Here is a 20,543-nt window from a genome sequence, read left to right on the forward strand (position 1 = left end):
AAGGGACGTGGGCCCTGCCAGGCCTGGTGGCTGGACAAGGACGCCCTTGAGAGGTTGATTGTTTTGCATGGGAACATTCTGAACCATCACCCTCGGCCCGTGGGCCTGGATGTGATGGTAACTCTTTATTTGAGAACTATACTTGGGGAAGAGTAGTGTTGACCCGCCCCAATGGGTCAACAGTTTTTACCCCTTTTTCTACCCAATTTCGTGATATCCAATTGGTAGTTACAGTCTTGTCCCATTGCTACAACTCCCGTACGGACTCGGGAGAGTCAAAGGTCGAGAGCCGTGCACACTGCTCGCTTAATCCAGAAGCCAGCCGCACCAATGTGTCGGAGGAAACACCGTACAACTGGCGACCGAAGTCAGCATGCATACACCCTGCCCACCACAAGGAGTCGTTAGAGCGTGATGGGACATGGATATCCCGGCCGGCCAAACCCTCCCTAACCTGGACGACGCTAGGCCAATTGTGTGCCGCCTCATGGGATCGAACTGTAGTGACGCCTCTAGCACTGCGATGCAGTGCCTTAGACCGCTGCACCACTCGGGAGGCCAGAATTTCCCTCTGTTTTATGTGGTTAAAAAACAACTGCTTATGTCATAGTTAATTATCAGCAATAACATGATTGCTAATCAGTCAATGATATAGTGACAGTTATAACAAAAGCCCTGTATCTTGTATGGTTATATATCTGTTGTTATATGATTAACAAAGTCTCTGTCTTATGGGTATCGTCTCTTTTATATAGGGGCAGTATATTTATTCAATATACCTCTTTCATATGATCCCCTACCTCAATATTTAAGTGTTTTCTTTGACAGGTCATGGCAGAGATATGTGAGAGTGGCTACAAGGACGCCCTTCGCTTTCTTGAGGAGAACCGTGAGTATTACTATGTTGCCTTTGACAGTAATAGTGGGCTGTACTAAGATCATAAGCTACTGTGACATAAATGCAGTGAGCATCAATAATGTCAATTGTATAGGGTTCAACAGGAAGTATGGAATAAACCAGCACTTATTTCCATTTACATTATGGTAAACCAACACTTATTTATGGTGTAATATTTGTAAAGACGGGTTGGCTGACAACATCACGAAAATGCACGCACATCCATGGTGTGGGAAGCCGTGCTTTATTATGATTCTGAGCGGTCAGATAGCTAGCAACAATGACAAGAAGCTGCCGTGTGGGGAATCGTAGGTGGCTCGTTTCAGCTCGTTTTATCTTGATACCATGTCTTGTTTTGAGGTGTTTTGACTGATTTCATGTCAATGCTAATATGGCTAGCTAGCTAACCAACAACTGTAACAATGTATTTGAGAGACAACAAATGCTCATTGTGCAAATGTATTTATGGTTTCAATAAACATTGAGACAAAATATAGTTTACATGTTGTCAACAATCTAAGCCAACCCCGTCTGTTTTGCCCCATAGTTGCCATGCGTCGGTTTTGTTGCTAAACAACCAACCCGTCTATGCTGTATTACAAAGATTATTAATGTATTGTTTATGATGTCAGATCTGCTGAAGCTGGAGTGTCCGACAGCCGGCCCCAACCCATCAGAAGCCACCTGCTGCTGCAAACCCATCGCCATGGAAACCACTAAGAACTGGATGTTCTGGCGGGTCAGCCTCCTGAGAAAGCAACACTGGTGGTTGGATGAGCAGAGTGTTGACAAACTGCCTACCGAAATCAAGAAAGGTAGATAGGAGGTCAACCTAGACCAGGGATGGGCAACTGGTGTCCCGCGCCCCTTTTGTAGGCCTGCAAATCAATTTCCACTTTTTTTTGTGTATATACAGTACCAGTCAAATGTTTGGACACACTTACTCATTCAAGGGTTTTTCTTTATTTTTTACTGTTTTCTACATTGTAGAATAATAGTGAAGACACTATGAAATAACACATATGGAATCATGTAGTAACCAAAAAAAAGTGTTAAACAAATCAAACTATATTTTATATTTGAGATTCTTCAAAGTAGCCACCCTTTGCATTGATGACAGCTTTGCACAGTCTTGGCATTCTCTCAACCAGCTTCATGAGGTAGTCACCTGGAATGCATTTCAATTAACAGGTGTGCCATGTTAAAAATGCATTTCAACATCAACTGTTCAGAGGAGACTGTGAATCAGGCCTTCATGGTCGAATTGCTGCAAAGAAACCACTACTAAAGGACACTAATAATAAGAAGATACTTGCTTGGGCCAAGAAACACAAGCAATGGACATTAGACCAGTGGAAATTTGTTCTTTGGTCTGATGAGTCCAAATGTGCGATTTTTGGTTCCAACCGCCGTGTCTTTGTGAGACACAGAGTAGGTGAATTGTTGATCTCCGCATGTGTGGTTCCCACCATGAAGCATGGAGGAGGAGGTGTGATGGTCTGGGGGTGCTTTGCTGGTGACACTGTCAGTGATTTATTTCGTATTCAAGGCACACTTAACCAGCATGGCTACCACAGCATTCTGCAACAATACACCATCCCATCTGGTTTGCACTTATTGGGACTATCATTGAAAAAGGTATTTGATCCCCTGCTGATTTTGTACGTTTGCCCACTGACAAAGACATGATCAGTCTATAATTTTAATGGTAGGTTTATTTGAACAGTGAGAGACAGAATAACAACAACAAAATCCAGAAAAACACATGTCAAAATTATTATAAATTGATTTGCATTTAAATGAGGGAAATAAGTATTTGACCCCTCTGCAAAACATGACTTAGTACTTGGTGGCAAAACCCTTGTTGGCAATCACAGAGGTCAGACTTTTCTTGTAGTTGGCCACAAGGTTTGCACACATCTCAGGAGGGATTTTGTCCCACTCCTCTTTGCAGATCTTCTCCAAGTCATTAAGGTTTTGAGTCTGACGTTTGGCAACTTGAACCTTCAGCTCCCTCCACAGATTTTCTATGGGATTAAGGTCTGGAGACTGGCTAGGCCACTCCAGGACCTTAATGTGCTTCTTCTTGAGCCACTCCTTTGTTGCCTTGGCCGTGTGTTTTGGGTCATTGTCATGCTGGAATACCCATCCACGACCCATTTTCAATGCCCTGGCTGATTTGACGGTACATGGCCCCATCCATCGTCCCTTTGATGCGGTGAAGTTGTCCTGTCCCCTTAGCAGAAAAACACCCCCAAAGCATAATGTTTCCACCTCCATGTTTGACGGTGGGGATGGTGTTCTTGGGGTCATAGGCAGCATTCCTCCTCCTCCAAACATGGCGAGTTGAGTTGATGCCAAAGAGCTCCATTTTGGTCTCATCTGACCACAACACTTTCACCCAGTTCTCCTCTGAATCATTCAGATGTTCATTGGAAAACTTCAGACGGGCCTGTATATGTGCTTTCTTGAGCAGGGGGACCTTGCAGGCGCTGCAGGATTTCAGTCCTTCACGGCGTAGTGTGTTACCAATTGTTTTCTTGGTGACTATGGTCCCAGCTGCCTTGAGATCATTGACAAGATCCTCCCGTGTAGTTCTGGGCTGATTCCTCACCATTCTCATGATCATTGCAACTCCACGAGGTGAGATCTTGCAAGGAGCCCCAGGCCGAGGGAGATTGACAGCTCTTTTGTGTTTCTTCCATTTGCGAATAATCGCACCAACCGTTGTCACCTTCTCACCAAGCTGCTTGGCGATGGTCTTGTAGCCCATTCCAGCCTTGTGTAGGTCTACAATCTTGTCCCTGACATTCTTGGAGAGCTCTTTGGTCTTGGCCATGGTGGAGAGTTTGGAATCTGATTGATTGCTTCTGTGGACAGGTGTCTTTTATACAGGTGACAAAATGAGATTAGGAGCACTCCCTTTAAGAGTGTGCTCCTAATCTCAGCTCGTTACCTGTATAAAAGACACCTGGGAGCCAGAAATCTTTCTGATTGAGAGGGGGTCAAATACTTATTTCCCTCATTAAAATGCAAATCAATTTATAACATTTTTGACATGCGTTTTTCTGGATTTTTGTTGTTGGTATTCTGTCTCTCACTGTTCAAATAAACCTACTATTAAATTATAGACTGATCATTTCTTTGTCAGTGGGCAAACGTACAAAATCAGCAGGGGATCAAATACTTTTTTCCCTCACTTTTTTCCCTATATACATACACACAAGTCGGGGTCTCGACTTACTCTCAAGAGTTCGTATAGTAGAATACAATAGGTGCATTTTCGAAATTTGGTTGTGCATCAGCAGTTTTTCTCTTATGTCAGTCACTAACCAGGTTTCTATCCACCCATTTCATGCGAATGAATTACCTGACACGTGAAAAAAAAAGTCACAACAAGGCTGATGTAAACATGAAATGCCGGTACAATTTTATAAATGCCGACTTGATGGGATCTTTTTGTGTCTGTAAAATTAATTATGCGAGAAATGGTGGTGGAAACGTCTTAATGCGCAAATATTTATATATTAACCATCACATTGAAGTAAACTTGGAGTCACGCAATGATACTGTATGTTGTGTGGTCCTCCCACTATGACTCGGGAGGTAGGCAATTTATTAGGCTGCAGATGAAATAAGTTATGATTAACTTCACAGGGTGGTGAATGTGCAAGGTGATGAGCTTGATACTCCTTTCCAATAAAGGGTCTTATTCTGGTGACAGGATGATCGATGCTTGGCTGCCGTTTGACAAATACAAATAATATCGCTCATCAATAATAATCTTGCAATGTAGGTAGCCTACCCACACTGTATCTGTTGGCTAAAGCGCATGTGCCAAGACCTATATAACGCAACAGTTCTTACATTTACATTTTAGTCATTTAGCAGACGCTCTTATCCAGAGCGACTTACAGGAGCATTTAGGGTTAAGTGCCTTGCTTAAGGGCACATCGACAGATTTTTCACCTAGCTCGGGGATTAGAACCAGCGACCTTTCGGTTACTGGCACAACGCTCTTACCCACTAAGCTACCTGCCGCCCTAGTTCTTGTAACAAAACCATCAGTAGAGTTGATAATGTGATGTAAACCCATTTAACTTGTCATCACCACCAGCCTTTGTCATCACCACCAGCCTTTTATCCGCAAAAAGTCTGTTTGATGGAAAAACATCTCTGGTGGGAAAATGTGCATATTGTTTTATGCAGATTTTAGAATATTCACATGAAAATCTGTCGCAAATTGGATGGAAACTTAGCTACTGACAGTCACTCAATTAGCCCATGTCAGCAATGTTTTGGGGGATTGGTACATTAGTTTAGCTAGCTATCTAAAATTGCAGTGATCGTGATCGAATTACCAATCGGGGACCCCCATTGATTTTGTTAGTCTCTCAGATATCATATTAAAAACGGCAAAATGTTCTCTACGCCCCATGGCAAAATGTATAGAATTGCAGGAAATTAACCTTTAAACTGCAAAAAAAAAGATCCACTTTCAAGAGGGGGGCTGCTTTAATGTTTTGCTTGCAAGGTGGGGGGCCCCCCCAACAAAATGTCACTTACGGCCCCCAAAAGGCTAGGGCCGGCTCTGACTGCATGTGTGGGTGTGGATGTGTGTATGCAGACCTGCAAGACACTGCGGCCCATCATGATGAGTTCAGATTTTTTGTGGGCCCCACCCCCATCAAAGTTGCTCATCCCTGACCTAGACTTTCCAATCTTTTCTGCTCAAAGCTGTTGTTATCTAGTTATAACATTGTGTTGTCACTGTGCTCTTGTCAGTGACGTGTGGTTGTTGTGTGTATCTGAATGTCCTCTGAGGCTGTATCTGAAAGTCCTCTGAGGCTGTGTGAAGTGTAACATATTGTGTGTCTATGACTGTAGTGTTCTGTGAGGCGTGCCAGCAGAAGCCTGGTCTGTATACTCAGGTGTCCGAGATGCTGCCGGTCAGAGTGGCCTCCTACATGCTCCTGCCCTGCACACTACCTGTGGTGTCAGCCTACACAGTGGGCAAGAGGTAAGACTACATCCTACACCACTAGCGCTACCTACCACAAACAAGCCCTCAATGAACTCAATGCGGTCACAGTAGCTCAAACAGCAACAAATGATGACAACAGTAATGCAAACAAATCAGCTTCTAAAAAGCCCTGAACTAGCCTTAAGCATAACTAGCCTTTAGCATACAGTAGCCAATACCTTCAAACTAGCCCTGACAGAAACCACTGACAACAAAGTAGTCATTAGCCCACCACAGCAACCAAATAACACTGTAAATGCAAACGAACTAGGAATGCAAACAGGTTTGGATTAGTAAAGAATAGCGCTGGAGGGAATAGCCGCCGTTTTACAGGCTCCTGACCTATTGTGCTATTTTGTGTACTTCTTGCACTGAACGCTACTTTTTTGATACATCATGTTTCCGCCATCGTTTCCTATGACAGAAAATAGCTTCTTGACATCAGAACTGCTATCACTAACCTCGATTTGGATGAGTACTTCTACTTCAATGAGTCGGAGGCGAAAGACATTGATTATCGCGGACCAGGTCCAAATCCCCGACACTCGATGAAGGAGAATACGGCGCTATAGAGGCCGGCATGCGGGATACCCGATGAGACTACGTTGGAGAGTGGATAAATCGCCTTTACCACTATCCTATCAACGTGATCTGAAGAACTGTAATATCCTATATTTCTCAGAGTTGTGGCCAAACAAGGACATGGTAAATATACATTTAGTTGAACAGAACGGTGTCGTCGGAGAAGCTCAGGGGAGGGGTGTGTCTCTTTGTAAACAACAGCTGGTGCGCGATCTCTAATATTAAGAAAGTCTCAAGGTTCTGCTCGCCAGAGCTAGAATACCTCATGATAAACTGTAGACCATACTATTTACCGACGCTGGCACTAAGACTGCACTCAACGAGCTGTATAGGGCCATAAGCAAATGAGAAAATGCTCACCAAGAGGCGGCGCCTAGTGTCCGGTGACGTTAATGCAGGAAAACTGAAATACGTTTTACCTCATTTCTACCAGCATGTCACCTGTGCAACTAGAGGCCAAAAAACTCTAGATCACCTTTACTCCACACACAGAGATGCATACAAAGTTCTCCCTCGCCCTCCATTTGGCAAATCTGACCATAACTCTATCCTCCTGATTCCTGCTTACAAGCAAAAACTCAAACAAGAAGTACCAGTGACGCACTAAATATGGAAGTGGTCCGATGAAGCGGATGCTAGCTACAGGACTGTTTCGCTAGCACATACTGGAATATGTTCCGGGATTCATCCGATGGCATTGAGGAGTTTACCACATCAGTCACCAGCTTCATTAATAAGTGTATCGACAATGCTGTCCCCACAGTGACCGTACGTACGTACGTATATACGTACATATCCCAACCAGAAGCCATGGATAATAGGCAACATCCGCACTGATCTAAAGGCTTGAGCTGCCACTTTCAAGGAGCGGGACACTAATCTGGACGCTTATAAGAAATCCCCCTACGCCCTCTGACAAACCATCAAACAGGCAAAGTGTCAATACAGGACCAAAATCGAATCCTACTACACCGGCTCTGACGCTCGTTGGATGTGGCAGGGCTTGCAAACTATCACGGATTACAAAGGGAAACCCAGCCGCAAGCTGTCCAGTGACGCGAGCATATCAGACAAGCTAAATACCTTCTATGCTCGCTTCGAGACTAGCAACACTGAACCATGCATGAGAGTACCAGCTGTTCCAGACGAATGTGTGACCACGCTCTTCGTTGCCGATGTGAGTAAGACCTTTAAACAGGTTAACTTTCACAAGGCCGCAAGGCCAGACGGATTACCAGGACATGTACTCAGAGCATGCGCTGACCAGCTGGCAAGTGTCATTTTCAACCTCTCCCTGACCCAGTCTGTAATGCCTACATGTTTCAAGCAGACCACCATAGTCCCTGTACCCAAGAACACCAAGGTAACCTGTCTAAATGACTATCGCCCCGTAGCACTCACATCTGTAGCCATGAAATGCTTTGAAAGTCATGGCTCACATAAACACCATCATCCCAGACAACCTGGACCCACTCCAATTCGCATACCGCCCCAAAAGATCCACAGATTATGCAATCTCTATTGCACTCCACACTGCCCTTTCCCATCTGGACAAAAGGAACACCTATGTGAGAATGCTGTTCATTGACTACAGCTCAGCATTCAACACCATAGTTCCCTCCAAGCTCCAACAACACATCTGCCTCGCTGACCCTCAACACGGGGGCCCCTGAGGGGTGCATGCTTAGTCCCCTCCTGTACTCTCTGTTCACCCATGACTGGCAGCGCACGACTTCAACACCATCATTACATTTCCTGACGATACGACAGAGGTAGGCCTGATCACCGATGACGATTAGACAGCCTATAAGCAGGAGGTCAGAGATCTGGCAGTGTGGTGCCAGGACAACAACCTCTCCCTCAACGTCAGCAAGACAAAGAAGCTGATCGTGGACTACAGGAAATGGAGGGCAGAGCACGTCCCCGAGCATGCCCCCATCCACATCGACAGGGCTGTAGTGTAGCAGGTCAAGAGCTTCAAGTTCCTCGGTGTCCAGATCACTAAGGAATTATCATGGTCCACATCACACCAACACAGTCGTGAAGAAGACAAAACAACAAAAATCCAGAAAATCACATTGTAGGATTTTTAATGAATTTATTTGCAAATTATGGTGGAAAATAAGTATTTGGTCACCTACAAATAAGCAAGATTTCTGGCTCTCACAGACCTGTAACTTCTTCTTTAAGAGGCTCCTCTGTCCTCCACTCGTTACCTGTATTAATGGCACCTGTTTGGACTTGTTATCAGTATAAAAGACACCTGTCCACAACCTCAAACAGTCACACTCCAAACTCCACTATGGCCAAGACCAAAGAGCTGTCAAAGGACACCAGAAACAAAATGGTAGACCTGCACCAGGCTGGGAAGACTGAATCTGCAATAGGTAAGCAGCTTGGTTTGAAGAAATCAACTGTGGGAGCAATTATTAGGAAATGGAAGACATACAAGACCACTGATAATCTCCCTCGATCTGGGGCTCCACGCAAGATCTCACCCCGTGGGGTCAAAATGATCACAAGAACGGTGAGCAAAAATCCCAGAACCACACGGGGGGACCTAGTGAATGACCTGCAGAGAGCTGGGACCAAAGTAACAAAGCCTACCATCAGTAACACACTACGCCGCCAGGGACTCAAATCCTGCAGTGCGAGACGTGTCCCCCTGCTTAAGCCAGTACATGTCCAGGCCCGTCTGAAGTTTGCTAGAGTGCATTTGGATGATCCAGAAGAGGATTGGGAGAATGTCATATGGTCAGATGAAACCAAAATAGAACTTTTTGGTAAAAACTCAACTTGTCGTGTTTGGAGGACAAAGAATGCTGAGTTGCATCCAAAGAACACCATACCTACTGTGAAGCATGGGGGTGGAAACATCATGCTTTGGGGCTGTTTTTCTGCAAAGGGACCAGGACGACTGATCCGTGTAAAGGAAAGAATGAATGGGGCCATGTATCGTGAGATTTTGAGTGAAAACCTCCTTCCATCAGCAAGGGCATTGAAGATGAAACGTGGCTGGGTCTTTCAGCATGACAATGATCCCAAACACACCGCCCGGGCAACGAAGGAGTGGCTTCGTAAGAAGCATTTCAAGGTCCTGGAGTGGCCTAGCCAGTCTCCAGATCTCAACCCCCATAGAAAATCTTTGGAGGGAGTTGAAAGTCTGTGTTGCCCAGCGACAGCCCCAAAACATCACTGCTCTAGAGGAGATCTGCATAGAGGAATGGGCCAAAATACCAGCAACAGTGTGTGAAAACCTTGTGAAGACTTACAGAAAACATTTGACCTGTGTCATTGCCAACAAAGGGTATATAACAAAGTATTGAGAAACTTTTGTTATTGACCAAATACTTATTTTCCACCATAATTTGCAAATAAATTCATTAAAAATCCTACAATGTGTCAGTAGCTGAGTGTAGATGCGGTGAGGAATCAAGCGCAGGAAACACGGGCGTTCGTCAACAGACTTTAGTCACAAAAATAACAGCAGCAAAACAGGCGAACAGCCAACCCAACCGGGAGGCAAAATACACAGTACGCACAAAACACACAGTGCGTAAAAAGGCGATAGCGCACACAGTGCGGACTCTCGGAACAAACAACAATCCTGAGAGTAAATATCACAGAGCAACAGCTTGACAAATAAACAATACCACATAACACCTGCCCCCACACACGAAAACTAAATAGGCAACCAAATCAAACACTAACAAGGGACAGGTGTACAAACAGACAAAACCAAACAAACATGAAACATCGAACGGTGGCAGCTAGTACTCCGGGGACGACGACCGCCGAAGCCTGCCCGAACAAGGAGGAGGAGCAGCCTCGGCGAAAACCGTGACAGTACCCCCCTTGACGCGCGGCTCCAGCCGTGCGCTGATCCCGGCCTCGGGGACGACCAGGACGACGCGGAGCAGGGCGCGTAGGATGACCCCGATGGAACTCGGTCAGCAGGGACAGGTCTAATATGTCCCTCCTCGGCACCCAGCACCGCTCCTCCGGGCCGTACCCCTCCCACTCCACGAGATATTGGAGACCCCCCATCCGGCGTCTCGAATCAAGGATGGACCTCACAGTGTACGCCGGAGCCCCCTCAATGTCCAACGGGGGCGGAGGAGTCTCTTCTATCTCATAGTCCTGGAGTGGACCAGCTACCACCGGCCTGAGGAGAGACACATGGAACGAGGGGTTAATATTCCTGTAATCAATAGGCAGTTCTAACCTGTAACACACCTCGTTCAACCTCCTCAGGACTTTGAATGGCCCCACAAACCGCCGACCCAGCTTCCGGCAGGGCAGGCGGAGGGGCAGGTTTCTGGTCGAGAGCCAGACTCGATCTCCAGGTGCGTATACAGGCCCCTCACTGCGGTGGAGATTGGTGCTCGTCTTATGCAGACGGATGGCCCGCTGCAGATGAACGTGGGCAGCGTTCCATGTCTCCTCCGAGCGCCGTACCCACTCATCCACCGCAGGGGCCTCGATCTGGCTCTCGTGCCAAGGTGCCAGAACCGGCTGGTACCCTAACACACACTGGAAAGGGGTTAGTTGGGTGGAGGAGTGGCGGAGAGAGTTCTGCGCCATCTCGGCCCACGGAACGTATCTCGCCCACTCCTCCGGCCGGCCCTGGCAATAAGACCTCAGAAACCTACCCACATCCTGGTTGACACGTTCAACCTGCCCATTACTCTCCGGGTGGTAACCCGAGGTAAGGCTCACCGAAACCCCCAACCGTTCCATAAAGGCTCTCCACACTCTGGAGGTGAACTGGGGGCCTCGATCAGACACTATATCCTCGGGTACCCCGTAATGCCGGAAGACATGGGTAAACAGAGCCTCAGCGGTCTGTAGGGCAGTAGGGAGACCCGGCATGGGAAGGAGACGACAGGCCTTCGAGAACCGATCCACAACGACCAGGATGGTAGTATTCCCCTGTGAGGGGGGAAGGTCTGTAACAAAGTCCACCGAGAGGTGGGACCAGGGTCGTTGCGGAACGGGCAGGGGTTGTAGCTACCCCTGGGCAAATGTCTGGGCGCCTTACACTGGGCACACACCGAACAGGAGGAGACATAAACCCTCACATCCCTGGCTAACGTTGGCCACCAGTACTTAGTGCTAAGGCAGTGAACTGTCCGGCCGATACCTGGATGGCCAGAGGAGGGGGGACGTATGAGCCCAATAAATGAGGCGATCGCGTACCTCGAGCGGAACGTACGTCCGACCCACTGGACACTGTGGAGGACTTGGGTCGGTGCGTAACGCCCGCTCGATCTCTGCATCGACCTCCCATACCACCGGTGCCACCAGACAAGACTTTGGTAGTATGGGAGTGGGCTCAACGGACCTCTCCTCCGTGTCATACTGCTGAGACAGGGCATCTGCCTTCCCGTTCTGGGACCCAGGGATGTAAGTGATTTTAAACACAAACCGGGCTAGAAACATAGTCCAGCGGGCCTGGCGAGGATTCAGTCTCCTAGCTGCCCGGATGTATTCCAGGTTACGGTGGTCCGTCAAAATGAGGAAAGGGTGTTGAGCCCCCTCAAGCCAATGCCTCCACACCTTTAGGGCCTGTACCACGGCTAACAGCTCCCTGTCCCCTACGTCATAATTCCGCTCCGCCGGACTGAGTTTCTTAGAATAAAAGGCACAGGGGCGGAGCTTAGGTGGTGTGCCAGACCGTTGTGAGAGGACGGCCCCAATACCGGCCTCGGACGCGTCTACCTCTACCTGGAATGGTAAAGCGGGATCCGGATGCGCCAACACCGGCGCCGAGGTAAACAGGTCCTTCAGTCTCCCAAAAGCCCTGTCCGCCTCAGCTGACCACCGCAAGCGCACCGGACCCCCCCTTCAACAGAGACGTTATGGGAGCTGCCACCTGACCAAAACCCTGGAGAAACCTCCGGTAATAATTCGCAAAACCCAAGAACTGTTGCACCTCTTTCACAGTGGTTGGGGTTTGCCAATTACGCACAGCTGACACCCGGTCAACCTCCATCTCCACCCCTGACGCAGACAACTGATAACCCAAAAAGGAGACCGACTTCTGAAAGAACAGACATTTCTCTGCCTTGACATATAGGTCATGCTCCAACAGCCTCCTCAACACTCGGCGCACCAGGGCTACATGCTCTGCTCGGGTAGAACTGTACACCAGAATATCGTCGATGTACACGACTACTCCCTGCCCCTGCATGTCCCGGAAAATCTCATCGACGAAGGATTGGAAGACTGAGGGAGCATTCATTAACCCATATGGCATGACGAGATACTCGTAATGACCGGAGGTCGTGCTAAACGCTGTCTTCCATTCATCGCCCTCTCTAATGCACACCAAGTTATATGCGCTCCTGAGATCCAATTTTGTGAAGAACTGAGCACCGTGTAATGATTCCGTCATCGTCGCAATCAGAGGAAGTGGATAGCTGTACTTCACCGTAATCTGATTGAGACCGCGGTAATCAATACACGGGCGCAGACCTCCATCCTTTTTCTTCACAAAAAGAAGCTCGAGGAAGCGGGTGAAGTGGAGGCCCGTATGTATCCCTGTCTCAGAGACTCGGCGATGTAAGTTTCCATCGCCTTCCTCTCTTCTTGAGACAAGGGATACACATGGCTCAGCGGGGAGGGCTGCTCCTACCTGGAGATCTATCGCACAATCCCCCGTCTATGAGGTGGCAGCTGCGCGCCCTAGTCTTACTAAACACTAGTGTCAAATCCTCATACTCGGGGGGAATGTGCAGTGCAGGCATTAGATTCGGACTTTCCACCGAGGTCGCCCCTATGGAAACCCCCAGACACAGCCCCTCACACTGAGCAGACCACCCTTTAAGAGCCTTCTCTCGCCACGAAATAGTAGGATCATGGGTAATCAACCAGGGAAGCCCCAGCACCACCGGATAAGCAGGAGAGTCAATCAGATAGAGCTGAATCGTCTCCTCATGACCCCCCTGCGTCTCCATCTTAAGGGGCGCTGTGACCTCCCTAATCAACCCAGATCCTAACGGACGGCTATCTAGGGCATGTACAGGGAAAGGCTTATCAACGGGAAGGAGGGGAATCCCTAATTCTACACAGAACTGGCGATCTATAAAGTTCCCAGCTGCGCCTGAATCGACTAGCGCCTTATGCTGGGAACGAGGTGCTACCTGTGGAAAACAAACAGGCAAGGTTATGTGAACGACAGAAAGCTCTGGGTAAGTAGGGCGCCTACTCACCTGGGAGGACTCCCCAATGCGTGGCCTGCCTTCACCTCCACCGGGGGACCTTCCCCAACACCTAGCCGCGGTGTGCCCTCCACGGCCACAGCTGGTGCAGGGGACGGCCCCCCTCGGGTTCCTACTCCTCCTTTCTCTAGCGCCAGCACCTCCGAGCTCCATAGGGCTCGGCTCGGAGGTGCTGGAGGGTGAAATGGCGACCCCATCCGGGACGCCCACGGGTGGCGAGCAGGGTGTCCAACCGAATGGCCATGTCGACTAGTTGGTCAAACGTCAACATGGTATCCCTGCACGCCAACTCTCTTTGGACGTCCTCCCGGAGGCTACAACGGAAGTGGTCTATGAGGGCCCGCTCATTCCACCCTGCATCTGCCGCTAGAGTCCGAACTCCAAGGCAAAATCCTGTGCGCTCCTCATCCCCTGTCGGAGGAAGAACAGACGCTCCCCCTCCGCCTTCCCCTTCTGGTGGATGGTCGAACACGGCCCGGAGCGGCGGGAGAACTCCGCATAAGTGATGGTCGCGGCGTCCATTCTCCTCCATTCGGCGTTGGCCCACTCCAACGCCTTGCCGGTGAGACAGGAGATGAGGGCGGAGACGCCTCGTGTCCCGAGGGCGCCGGGTGTACGGTGGCGAGGTAGAGCTCCACCTGTAGCAGGAACCCTTGACACCCGGCAGCGGAGCCGTCGTACGCCCTCGGGAGCGGGAGCCGAATCCCACTGGGTTCCGGAATGTGGACAGGAGGACTGACCGATGGGGATGGTCCGGTAGGTGAGGGCGTGGGTACCCGCTGCTTTCCCATCGGTGGAGAGTGTTCATCACCCGATCCAAGGCGTGCCCGATCTGGTTAATCCGGTCCTCCTGTCCACGAAGACGGTCCTCCAGGACCTCTGTCGGCGCGGGTGCTCCTGCTGACTCCATGGTGTGATGTGGTATTCTGTCAGTAGCTGAGTGTAGATGCGGTGAGGAATCAAGCGCAGGAAACACGGGCGTTCGTCAACAGACTTTAGTCACAAAAATAACAGCAGCAAAACAGGCGAACAGCCAACCCAACCGGGAGGCAAAATACACAGTACGCACAAAACACACAGTGCGTAAAAAGGCGATAGCGCACACAGTGCGGACTCTCAGAACAAACAACAATCCTGAGAGTAAATATCACAGAGCAACAGCTTGACAAATAAACAATACCACATAACACCTGCCCCCACACACGAAAACTAAATAGGCAACCAAATCAAACACTAACAAGGGACAGGTGTACAAACAGACAAAACCAAACAAACATGAAACATCGAACGGTGGCAGCTAGTACTCCGGGGACGACGACCGCCGAAGCCTGCCCGAACAAGGAGGAGGAGCAGCCTCGGCCGAAACCGTGACACAATGTGATTTTCTGGATTTTTTTTCCTCATTTTGTCTGTCATAGTTGACGTGTACCTATGATGAAAATTACAGGCCTCTCTCATCTTTTAAGTGGGAGAACTTGCACAATTGGTGGCTGACTAAATACTTTTTTCCCCCACTGTATCTACCTCAATTACCTCGTACCCCTGCACATCAACTCGGTACTGGTACCACGTGTATATATCCAAGTTATCGTTTCTCATACGTATTTATTCCTTGTGTTATTATTTGTATATATTTATATTATATTTTCTATCTCTGCATTGTTGGAAGCATGTGACAAATACAATTTAATTGATTGAGGTTTCCTACTAAACACAATCAATTTGAACGCACTGCACAGGACCGCCACCTAGTGGACATTGTAGCAAAATAGGCAAGTCAATCCACCAAGGGAATTGTTGAGAAATGCCCCCCCCCCCCTCCCCCCTAGTGGTACATCACAGTACATTGACTCTCTGTGTTGTCCCTCTCCTGTGCTCCAGGTTTGTGGAGTGGATCCCAGAGCTGCCTGCAGACATAAGTTGGCTAGCTGGGGTGGCTGGGGATGTGGCTGGGAGCGTGTACAGACAGGCCTGGAAAGGAGCACCAGCAGACATAACCAGGTGAGAGACATGGAGTTATTACTACTGGGTTATATTATGGATGGATGGAGTCTACTTGTAGATTTGTATGTCTGTCATACAGTATAAATAAAGTCTAATGGCCTTGTGTGTTTTTCTTTTTGCAGTGATGGTTCCCTGAGGAATTGCATGAGCCTGCCGCCACCCCTGGATAGTGACGGACAAAGGGAGAGAGACTGTAACCTCGCCGGGTTCGCTCTCTCTGCTCTCAACTTCCAAAGCCACTACTGGAACATCCTCAGCCCCCACACGCCCAGCCCTTCCCCACGACAGATCTGCTTCAGTGTTCATTTTGGCACACTTTTTTAGATTTATTCTAGTCTTAGTCATTTTGACTAAAATATCATTAAGTCTCATTTTTGTGATTTTAATAATGATTTAGTCATTGATAAAATGACAAAAACAGTGAGCCATTTTAGTCAACTAAATGCCCTTTCCTTTTAGTCATATTTTAGTCACATCACATTTGTATTGCCTCATTAGCCACGATTCCATCCACAGTTTTTATGGGAGTAAAGTCATATCAAAGATTTGTATAACTATCCCAAGATAGACCATAACTACAGAGATGGTAGGCTATTCAAGAAATAAGTTGTTTCATCTCACATGTCCAAGCAGGAATGCATGATTCCAGATACAATATTTTGATGTGCAACCTAATCCAGTGATTGTCATGAATTGAGTTGACAATAGGGTTTTGTTATAATTTTACTGTTAAAATAGGGCTCCTGAATTTTCTGATTTTATTTCAATAGAGAGGAATTTGCTTAATTCTGTATGTGCACTAATATCATAGGCTAATTTATTTGGGGGCTTATACACCACGAGGAAGTGAAAACTCAAAACACATTAGCCAGATCGCTAACACTAAATATAATACCCACTGCTAGTAACGTTAGTCATGTATTAATCTACAAGTAAATGTAATGTCCTACTTTTTTTTTGCTGTTGTAGCCCTGCTACCCTATGCACTCGCAATGGATCATGCACAATTGCGCATTTCGCGGGCTTCGTATCTTAAAGCCATATTAAATATCTTCATTGTAAAATAGTTGTTATCGAGCTCAATATTAAGAGATGACCAAAATAAAGTATACCCACAGAAATCTGAGAACAGTAGTTGCTTCTAAAGCTGTGTATCCCACAATTTGATTTTTAAATGTTATATTGAAATGTTATACAATCAAGAAGCCTTTTTTCTCTCTCCCGGAGTGCACATCAAGTGGCTTGCTCATCACAGCAGCAGGCCCCAGTGGAACAGGCCCAGGGGCTGGGCAGATACTTTCATTACAGGAATCATGAGGATAATAATGCACTTTACTGTTTGACCAAATCATGGTTTTAGCCACCTCAAAAATAGGACGTTTTGAAACTTTTGAGTGAGGTGACCATGTAATGAATGTTCAGCTTGCACACGACCAATTACAAATTTAACTCACACAGCCAAGTCAAAGGGTTGCAAAATGCCATTAAATGGTTGCAGTTTGGAGCAATGCCCCTTGACATACTGTAGCTATATTGTAATCAAAGTTGTGTCATAAGTAGTGGTCTGATACTGTAGGTTGCAGCAAACTACAAGCTAGCATTATCAATCGGTTATTAGCCTATCTGAGCGTCAGAGGAGACTGGTGGGAGGAGCTATAGGAGGATGGGCTCATTGTAATGGCTGGAATGGAATAAATGGAAAATATCAAACATATGGAAACCACATGTACCAGCTCAAGTTCCCTCCCACGGGGCCTGTTTATAGTGTATAGGAACTGAAAGGTGATTTAAGATGGGCAAAAGATGGTCATGTGATCGAATAGCTTTGGGATCCAAAACTGTTGCTATAGACACACTAATGACTCAATCATGTATTTTGATCACTCCACCAATCATATTTTATTCTATTGTACACATTGGAAAACAATGTACCAGCTCACCACCAAAGACCTCTGCAAGTGAATTCTTTTTGGAATTACCAGATAAGTTTTACCAGATAACATGTTGTCACTATCTACCTACCTACCTGTGTTCAGTCAAATGTAGCATTCATTCCTCATTCCAGACGGACTGTTGATATGACTTGACGTTGACTTCTTGACTATGAGCTGTGCAGTGTTATTTTGTTTGTATTAGACAGGACTGAACTATGAACTACTGTGATGAGCTGTGATGTCAAGAAATGTGAAATCGCAATATTCTTGAAAGTTCCTTTCAGAACTTCTCTCAATGTTGATCATTGTTTTTGCACAATAACTTTACGTGTATAGGATTCACAATTTTAATGGCATAATCAAATGTCAAATTTAAGTTATCAAACTGCCCCATTTATAGTAGGCTACATACTGTACTTATATTTGTAACGTGTGTAACACGGAAAACCTCTGCCTACCTGTGCCTAGGACGGCAGGTATCCTAGTGGTTAAAGTGTTGGGCCAGCAAACGAAAAGTTGCTGGTTCAAATACCTGAGCCGAGAAAGTGAAAAACCTGTTGAACTTAATCCTATTTTGCTCCAGGGGCTCCGTACTACTATGTCTAACCCTGTAAAACAACACATTTCACTGCACCTATACGGTGTATGTGACAATAAAACATTTTTTAAAATATACTTTACTGTTGTTATTTCACATTAAGGCCCTTATCTTAATAACATTAAACACAACAACGTTTTTATGATGTGACCTGTGTTTAAATATACTGTAACTGTTAAAATACTACTGAGGTGCCTCATCATTGGAAACTGTGCATAATAAGTAGGGGAGAGTGGGATAAGTTGAGCGAAAGCGGTAAACTGACCCTTGTTTCTAGGAAACCATACACAATATTAATTATTTGACAAAATATTTCAGAAGACGCCATCATTTCATGGAGTCTGAAGGAAGAATCCACATGGAAAGAGTGATAAGCAAGTTAAGTTAAAAAATATTTTCACCAAGTCAAATTAATTGGTGTTCGAGGTTTCATGATGCTTGTATCTAAACCAAAGTACGTAGATCATTTTAAGATTGTTCTATACATCAGTTGGGGTCTCAATAACCTTCAATATGAGATCCTAAACCTAGCATGAAAGTGCATCCTTGTAGCTGTGTGGGCTAATATAGTCAAGATGTTTGCCTTGGGGTAAGTTGAGCCAACGACCATGGGGTAAGTTGAGCCAATAGTTGAGCCAATGGCAAGTTGAGCAAATGTAAGCATTTTCTTCCCAGGCGTAATGCAAGGCATTATCTCTGGGATATGAGGCAACAACAGGGCCTGGCCTATGTTAAAAGTGTTTTAAAAAGTACAAGGTGTTTGTTAGGTGTTAAGGCTGTGTTAAAATGTTAAAGTCTATTGATTTTATTGAATTGTGTTTGAGAAATAAAGATAGACATGGTTTTATTGTTTTATTATACAAGTGGTAATATTTAATTCAGTACAGAAACGTGTAGGTGGCTTAACTTACCCAGGGTAGCCCAAAGTGTACTAAGTGTACTTCTACATGCTAAAATGACCCCACAGTTTACTAAGTGTAGCCTGATTGTAAGACATAATTTGAGATGTATTCTACACACTTACAATGTATTGGTAGTAGCGACACAGAGGGCTATTAGCAAATAGTATGAAGTACAGCAGAAGTTAATAATATGTCACTACACTCTTAGAAAAAAGGGTTTCAAAAGGGTTATTCAGCTGTCCCCATAGGATAACCCTTTTTGGTTCCAGGTAAAAACCACCGAATACAACTGGTGTAGACTTTACCATGAAATGCTTGCTTATGAGCCCTTCTCAATTATGCCGATTTCAAAAATAATAATACAAATAAAACTAAAAGTGCACTTGAAGTATGGTATACTCTTTCAGTAGGGAGGGACCTACCTGAATTTGTCCAATAGAAACTCTCGTTTTTGTTGCAAAATGATTTCCGTTTGGAGTAAATGGTTTTTGATGCAAAACAGAACAACAGAAAAGTTTTGCAACAGAATCGGCATAATGAATACACCCCAGTTGGTCCTGTCTCTCAGTGAATCCCAAACTACCGCCTCGCCCCTACCAACTCGCTCGGGGGCCCCTCTTTGTCATGTGTTGCTGACGAAACACCAAGGGTGACTTCCAGAGAGTCTTGAGGGGATCAATAAATCCATTAACTTCGGGACACACTCGTGACTTGAATAATGCAATTCATGTTCCACTTTGAAATAATAAAACAAGCATGAAATTCAAATGAACAAATACCCTCTGTCGTTTTACAACATATAAATCTCAGTAATAGTTCAACATTTAATTTGGGAGGTATTTCATCTTTTACATGTGTCAAGTTTCGACATCAGACATAAACAAATGCACAAGTCATATAATTTGGCACGACGCTCCATTCTTTAGTGTGAAATTGCGCAAACTCAAAAATAACGGGGTGTATGGAAATCCTCTTTGCCATGAAGCCGGCAGCGTTGCTGGCTCAGTCAAAGTGCCTACCGGAGACTCCAAGCATGGGTAACTGCATACTTGGAGTGTCTGAAAGTGGGCGTTGCAAACAAAAGTGGGTGGATTAACAGAGATGGGTGTAACATCCAGTGGCCATTTTAGCATGTAAATCTTGGAGGGGCAAACAAAACAAAAAAATGTTTAGATGCATGACAGCAAAGCAACTACACAACACAACACTAAACAATACATTAATTGCACTAAATAGGTGACAAAAGGTGCCCACAAACTGTTAGGGCCTACACAAAGCTGTCCCAACAGCAGAGCTTTCTTTTCAGCACCATTAAGTGAATCCTTATGTAATACCTTGCTAAAACCAAGTATAGAGTTTATTTGTTATAATTCATTGGT

At 46.2% G+C, this 20,543-nt stretch overlaps 1 protein-coding gene across 1 annotated transcript in view; it reads left to right on the forward strand.

The window, feature by feature from the left end:
* Positions 1–18,339, forward strand: part of LOC121542557 (patatin-like phospholipase domain-containing protein 2) — a 31,019-nt gene extending 12,680 nt beyond the window's left edge. The window contains exons 5-9 of the mRNA XM_041851966.2: positions 829–889; positions 1,531–1,713; positions 5,786–5,918; positions 15,608–15,727; positions 15,853–18,339. Of these exons, the coding sequence (XP_041707900.2) occupies positions 829–889; positions 1,531–1,713; positions 5,786–5,918; positions 15,608–15,727; positions 15,853–16,054 (699 nt within the window). The 3' untranslated portion in view covers positions 16,055–18,339. The remainder of the gene's footprint in view (positions 1–828; positions 890–1,530; positions 1,714–5,785; positions 5,919–15,607; positions 15,728–15,852) is intronic.
* The last annotated feature ends 2,204 nt before the right edge of the window (positions 18,340–20,543 follow it).

Source organism: Coregonus clupeaformis, chromosome 28, assembly GCF_020615455.1.
Source record: "Coregonus clupeaformis isolate EN_2021a chromosome 28, ASM2061545v1, whole genome shotgun sequence".
In the NCBI taxonomy this organism is placed as follows: Eukaryota; Metazoa; Chordata; class Actinopteri; order Salmoniformes; family Salmonidae; genus Coregonus; species Coregonus clupeaformis.